Source organism: Leptonychotes weddellii, chromosome 3 (assembly GCF_054177405.1).
Source record: "Leptonychotes weddellii isolate Sample4059 chromosome 3, ASM5417740v2, whole genome shotgun sequence".
In the NCBI taxonomy this organism is placed as follows: domain Eukaryota; kingdom Metazoa; phylum Chordata; class Mammalia; order Carnivora; family Phocidae; genus Leptonychotes; species Leptonychotes weddellii.
Window position 1 is genome coordinate 127,922,073 of NC_138371.1, and position 7,118 is coordinate 127,929,190.

The 7,118-nt window shown below is 34.7% G+C and overlaps 1 protein-coding gene across 1 annotated transcript in view; it reads left to right on the forward strand.

Moving 5' to 3' along the window:
• VWA8 (von Willebrand factor A domain containing 8) overlaps nucleotides 1-7,118 on the forward strand; it is a 305,881-nt gene that overhangs the window by 165,153 nt on the left and 133,610 nt on the right. The window contains exons 21-22 of the mRNA XM_081815509.1: nucleotides 3,578-3,653; nucleotides 5,669-5,804. Coding sequence (XP_081671635.1) covers nucleotides 3,578-3,653; nucleotides 5,669-5,804 — 212 coding nt within the window. The remainder of the gene's footprint in view (nucleotides 1-3,577; nucleotides 3,654-5,668; nucleotides 5,805-7,118) is intronic.

Below are 7,118 nucleotides of genomic sequence, written 5' to 3' on the forward strand. Positions count from 1 at the left end.
CAGGGGCACCGGGGTGGCTCAGTCGTTAAGCGTCTGCCTTTGGCTCAAGTCATGGTCCCAGGGTCCTGGGATCGAGCCCCGCATCAGGCTCCCTCCTCGGCGGGAAACCTGCTTCTCCCTCTCCCACTCTCCCTGCTTGTGTTCCCTCTCTTGCTGTGTCTCTCTCTGTCAAATAAATAAATAAAATCTTGAAAAAAAAAAAAGTTCATATGCTACTTGTGACAATAATGATTACCTCATCACTTAACTAAGTTGAAGTTTATAATATTGTAAGTTACCTTGAAAAACAAGCTTTTTTCTTGTTGTATTAAGTACTATGCAGAAGACAATAGGTTATTTTCCCCTCTTACATAACCAGTGGAACTTACTGTCATATAAGCCAAACAATTTTTCTAGTTGCATATTATTTTACATATTTTACTAACCTTTGCTTTTCCTTTGATGTACAGGATGGAGGATCAATAAAAAGAACAGAACAAAACCACTTTTTTCCTATAAATTCCTCTTTCTCACAGACTATTCCACGGAAAGGCATGCTTTCCATTTGTATTCATTCTCATTTGCAGTCCTTTTTGGAAATCATCTGATTTGTGCACATTCCATCAAACTATGGTTTTTATTTCTGGCACAAAAGTCTTTTGATAAATCTAATTTGGCATGTTGTATCCTATCTGAATTCAAGTGTTATAGAACAATTATATTTGCCTTTTTAAAATTTGAATTCAGCTTGAATTTCCTTCCCACTGACAATGATATATGAGTTCCTTTTTCCATTTTGGTGCTGGAAGGTGTCATGTTTTTGCCCATTAAATATGTGACAGATGAGGTGAGAAATTCACTATATTGCTATAAAAATCTGTGTGAACACATCTCTTTCTCTTCCTCACCCACCCCCCGCTTCTGTATTGCTAGAATATTAATAGCGAATTGAAGTGAAATTGGTTAAACTGTTCTTATTTGTTTAAAACTCTAAAAATTAACTTTTTGGTAAAAGATAGCATAAAGTATGTCCTACAGGACATTTGTAAGACCCAGGAATATGGAAAATGGGTATATGACTAGATATCATTACACTGCAAAAGAAACATTCTATACCTACTAAAAGGTGACAAGTACCAATGAAGTGTCACAATATGTTTTCACTTTTCTTAACATCTTCAAGGCTTTATTTCAAACACACGTTAATTTGAATTTTAGCCAATATGAAAGCATAATATGGAATTCTTTGTAAAGTATAGTGCTTGGGCTATAGGAAGCAGTAGATCACAGGACAGACATCAGACCCATAAGGGCCAGAATCTTGAGAGTGGGAGCTTGGAATAGAGGTCAAGAAGAGCAATAGGCCAGACCTCCAGGGAATTCACTGAAGAAGTCAGTTGCCATTTAGTCAAATTAGAGGGAGAAACCTTTCAAGCTAGGTGCAAAGAAGTTGGGTAGTCTAGAAATTGTAAATGTCGATAATTGTATTGCAATATACCTGCTCAAGCCCTGGTAAATGAGGACTCTGATGGAAGAGTTACTCATAACAGTAAGTCTAAATTCAACTCAGTTGGAGTCCATGATGGACATAAACCATATCTTCGGTAGTCCCTTGACTAGTCAACCCCAAGTGTACTTCTCGACATGACTGTACTTTCTAATACGCACTTATAAATTAATAAAAAAAGATTCCTTACATCTAGGAGAGTCAGCCTTAATCTAACGCAACATTTACTAAAGCAGGTTCTATATTCCAGATTCTCTGTTACCAAAGGAGGGGGGGTTGGTCCATGATCTAATAAATTTGGAAATCCACACACTGTATGTTATGCTATAAGCTACAGTGTTGATTTTTAACTTTTAGCATTTTTGTCATTTTGTTCATGCATTCATTTATTCAATGAATATTTACTAAATACATCCTCTGAGCCAGACATCCATTAGATGCTGGGAACAGGAGGAGGGACAGATAGATGTGGTCCACAGTCTTAAATCTTATAGTCTTGTGTAGAAAGATATTAAAAGATATAAAAAGTAATTACAATACAGTGTGTTAGGGGTGGAATAGGGGAGATCCAGGGCTCAAAGGGAACATACAATAGGGTCACCTAACCTGATCTTTCAAGGAGGGGATTGCTAGGAAGCACCAACTATACTAAAAACCTGAAGATCAAGTGGAAATTAGACAGGCAAGAACTTTTAGTCACAACAAAAGCAAGAATGAGATCATCAAATAGCCAAAGCTGACGTGTACTTACACTCTTTCTCTCCACCATACGCTGTGCCAGCTACTTTCCTGGTGTTCCAAGCCTCCTGGGGGGTTTTATTACTTACCCAAGATCAGATGGCTAATAAGTGACAAGAACTAGAATTTCAGTCCTGATTGGTCGGACTACAAAATCTTCTTTCCACTACCCCACCACTGTCTCTCAAGGCAGTTTACTGATTTTGATTAAATTTGTTTTGCTAAAGCAAAAACTCACTTGAATGATGTCTCAAGTTTGCTTTATTTGTGATTGTCATATGGTATTTGTTGGGTTTTTTTAAGAGATATACATTTTACAACTTTAATAGGTTGTGATAAATGTTAGCATTTAGGGAGAAGTTTCAGAAGCATATTATAGCATTAAGGTCTGAGGTTCACATTCCAAGTTTCACACATTGTAGGTACTCAAAAGAACACAACTATAACTCTACTTATTACTTGAATAAGTGATAGGGTAGTTTGAAAAGACAACTTCAAATTCTTAGAAAGAAAGATGCTACTCACATTGTTAAAGTAATTTAATTCACTGTGTGACATCATCAAGATGGCCATAGGATTTTTTATTTTAAAGATGGAGTGTATGTAGAAGATGAAAATATAAAATTGGTCCCCTTGAACATATCTAGACCTGAGACTTATCACCTGCAGCTTCTGTACACATTTTTGGCAAAAATATTCTTAGGTGATATGAACTTCATATCTCATCATGTAAGGAAGTCATAGCTCACTATTAATAATTCATATATCCTGATCTAAAGGAAGGTCTGGCATATACTAACAAAGAGATTTAAGAAAACGAAAAGGATTGCCTTAATCCTAACAGAAATGTTCAAAAATCTATGGTTCTGGAAGGGAGGTGAGACAGTCTGGCTTTTGCACACACTGATGGCAGTTTGGGCCACAATGTGTAATTCACAGAATTGCCTTAATTGGCCACATGAGCACATCAGTCATCACCAAACTCGCCATCAAAATTCTTTCCAAATAATATAAATATTATTTCTTCAATGCAAATATATATTTTTAATCTCTCCTCTTCATCCTCAGAAGGTGATTTTGAGGAGTGAAGTGGTCACAAGGGAAATTCCTAGAAGGAAAAAGAGAAGTAAAGAACATGAATAATCTGTAAACCTGGATGAATTCCCAAACCCTTGTAATTTATATTTGCACCTACAAAATACTGTCACTGAATGGAATTTCATTTGTTATTATTCATTTTGGAGAAAAGCGGGATGGTGAACAAAAACTTAAAAAGAAGTCCTCCTGTGCTATATTTTTATTCATGTCATTGTATTTTCTTACTTACTATAAAATGTTTTGGTTTCACTTTAGGGACACCACAGTACAAACCCTTACTCTTCAGCCTTCTGTTCAAGATGGACTAATTGTGTATGAAGACTCACCTTTGGTTAGTAATCCAACTATATGAATATTCTCAACTGTATTTTTCTGAATGATAGTTGTATTTCAGCCTTTGAGGGGGGATTTGTAAATCTCCCATAGATTCTGATTGATTTCAGTCTTAACTGGAAAACATTCATATGTCATTTGGGGAGTGCACATTTAAATACAAATAATTGAGAAAATGTTTTCTTATTCTGTTCTCTCTTTGGAGTGATTTAGGGAATGATAGAAATCCTCTAATGATTTCTTTATCATTCCAGAATTTTTTTAAAAAATTTGCTGTTTTAAAAATATGTACAGTTTAAAATTAGATAATGCTTCTGGAATTTTTTTAAATGATTTTAATGAATAAAATATTAGTCCTGGGTTTTGGATAGCTGGAAAGACCCCTTCTTCACCTTCTCACATAAGACCCAAAGAAATGCTGGCATGTCCCTCTGTGTGGATAGTTCCTTTGTATCAATGGCACAAACAGGCCAACATGAGAACCTCTGTGGTCCGGAGATTTTCGAAGTGATTGAAGTCTTTAGAATCCCCTTCCTGAATTCTCCCAGGTTGGACCTGACTTTCCCTGAACATAGATGTGAAGGCTGAAGTTGGATTATTGTTAGAAAGCTATATATTTTCTCCCTCTTTTTATTTTTACCCTAAAATTAAAAAGAAAAACCCTTAACCAGCCTTTTTTTTAGAATATGAATAAAATATTTGTGGTAGAGGGAGTCATCTATTTCTCAATCTGTATTTCCTTAAAATTATTTGCCAAAACTATATAAAGAGAAAATTTTATTATATGGTTTATGTTACGAGAAATTTCTTACTATTAAAAAATTAAGCTTTGGGTTTACATTTAAATTCATTGAACATTCCCCCTATCTACCCTCTTAAAATGTTTTTAAGAGTCTAGGTTTTACCTTTCTCTTCATAATGTCACCATTTACTCAGACACCTAAGACCTAGGGCTCTTTCCTATTTTTCCTTTCCCTACTTCCCATCTAACCAGTTGCCAAGACTATAGATTATACCTCCAAAAAACTCTTCAGATCAGTTTAATGCCTTTTATTTCCACTTTTCCGTGTCTCCTCTAAAATCAGGTCCCCCAACCCACTTTTTTACCAAATTATTAGAGTAATTCCCTTTTAGTCCATTTGCATATTGCTGCCAGATAGAATATCCTAAAGTGTAGCTCCAAGCTTCATTCCGATCATGCCTGAACTCATAAATCTTTATGAATTTATTATTTAATGAGATAAAGTACATATTTCTCAGTCTGGCAATCAAGTTTTTAGTAGCAGAGACCTGATCTACCCTTTCAGGCCCTGTTCTCTCTTTTCTTACATTTAATCTCTGCTTCAGCGAAGGTAGACTACTCATACTCACTCCTTCCTCAGTATGCCCCAGGATTTCTTGAGTTTGACCATTGATTCCCTTTATCTTGAATACACCTCACCATCCATTCTGATCTATTTAAATCCTACATTCTTTTAGAGCCATAACAAATGCAGTGGTCTAATATCCACTTTTGATTGTGATGTCTCAATCTTCTTAACTCCCATGGCACTTTAATTTCTGTATTTGTTACACTTGTTTTAAATCTCCCCTACTCTGGGGTGTGAAATGCGGACATCACCAACATAGGAATAATTATGACGCTAGGGCGCCTGGGTGGCTCAGTTGGTTAAGCGACTGCCTTCAGCTCAGGTCATGATCCTGGAGTCCCGGGATTGAGTCCCTCATTGGGCTCCCTGCTCAGTGGGGAGTCGGCAAAAAAAAAAAAAAAATTATGATGCTAAAGGGAAATAAAGTGATTACTGCAGAGTTAACAGTTTAGTAACAATGTGAAGCTTTTGGTGGAGATTTGTAAATTTTGTTTCCAGCTCTGCTACACACTTTTTTTGTGATAGTATATCCATAACTTAAATAAAACTAGCTACTATTATAAACCCAAAGCAATGAGTGATAAAAATTTTAAAACATTTGCATTCATTTTGTTTGTTTATGATAAATATTCTGTCTTTAAAGGTTAAAGCAGTAAAGTTGGGTCATGTTCTGGTGGTAGATGAGGCAGACAAAGCCCCAACAAATGTCACCTGTATTTTAAAAACTCTAGTAGAAAATGGAGAAATGATTCTAGCAGATGGAAGACGCATTGTTGCAAGTGAGTATAAAAAAGCTTTCATTATATGCAAATTTCACATCTTTGGTATCAAATCCCACACTTAGCTGACTACTTATCTGCAAGTAACAAGCATAAGTTCACTATAACTGAAGTTGTCTGTATTGACAGTCATTTATAAAAGTCAATACATCTGAATCTGCCTTTGTCTGTTTCACATTTTTATCGCCAGAGAACACCTTTGAAAATCTCCATAGTAGTTTTAAGACAAATCAGCTTTATATTTTTCTACTCTGAGAATACCAACTATAATCCTCATTATACTCATTTCTCCATTATTTTGTGCAATTTATTTTCTTTTGTTGTTAACTGGATTTTTTAAAAGCTCTAGCGTGTTTCTATGACTTATAATATTAAAATTAATTTATTATTACTCAATAATTAGAAAAAATTGCCAGGGATTTTATATATATATTTACACACACACACACACACACACACACACACACACCCCTATCCTTGTTTTGGACTCTCTTCTTCTTTTTATTTATTTATTTAAAATTTTTTTTCTTGTTGTTAGGAAAACTGTAGATTGATGAGTCTCATCAGTCTGTTTTACCTAAAGACAAATTGTCTGATGTAACATGAGAATATTTTCTAGTTTCTAATTTAATTTTTTTGGGTGATGAAAAGACTTGAACGTCTGTAACTAGCTATTGAAAATATATATAGCCAATAGCAGGGTAACCAAACAAATTGAGACTAATAACTAAAATCTTCAATATTCAAAGAGAATATATAAAGAAAACCCCATTAAAAATGTACAGGTGCATCACCAGAGAGGTTCTTCTTAGACATTATCATTGGAAGATGGCCATTTCCAAGCCTAGGAAACTAGCATAAAATATAAATAATATAAATATAAATAATATAAATAATAAAATATTCCAACATGTCGACTTCACAGTGAATTTATGGGAAAAATGAGAATTTGAGTTAGACAGTCCGAATACTAGAAAGATCATTCAGACTCTCAGGATTAGAATTCTGCCTGCCCTTTTTAGATACATTTTGAGGACAGTGAATGGAAAACAAGAAAGAATTGCTGAAACAAAATTGTAGTTAAAGAGTGATTATCTCTTGGTGACTGTCTACATTTTCTAATACATTTTTGAAGAGTAATCTAAAAGAAAAGGAGTCATTCTAATTTTTAAACTCCAATTTAATTGTACACAACATTTTGAACAGAAGAGCCCCTGAGGCTCTTCTTTTTTTTTTTATTCTTATGTTAATCCCGATACATTACATCATTAGTTCGAGATGAAGTGTTCCATGATTCATTATTTGTGCATAACA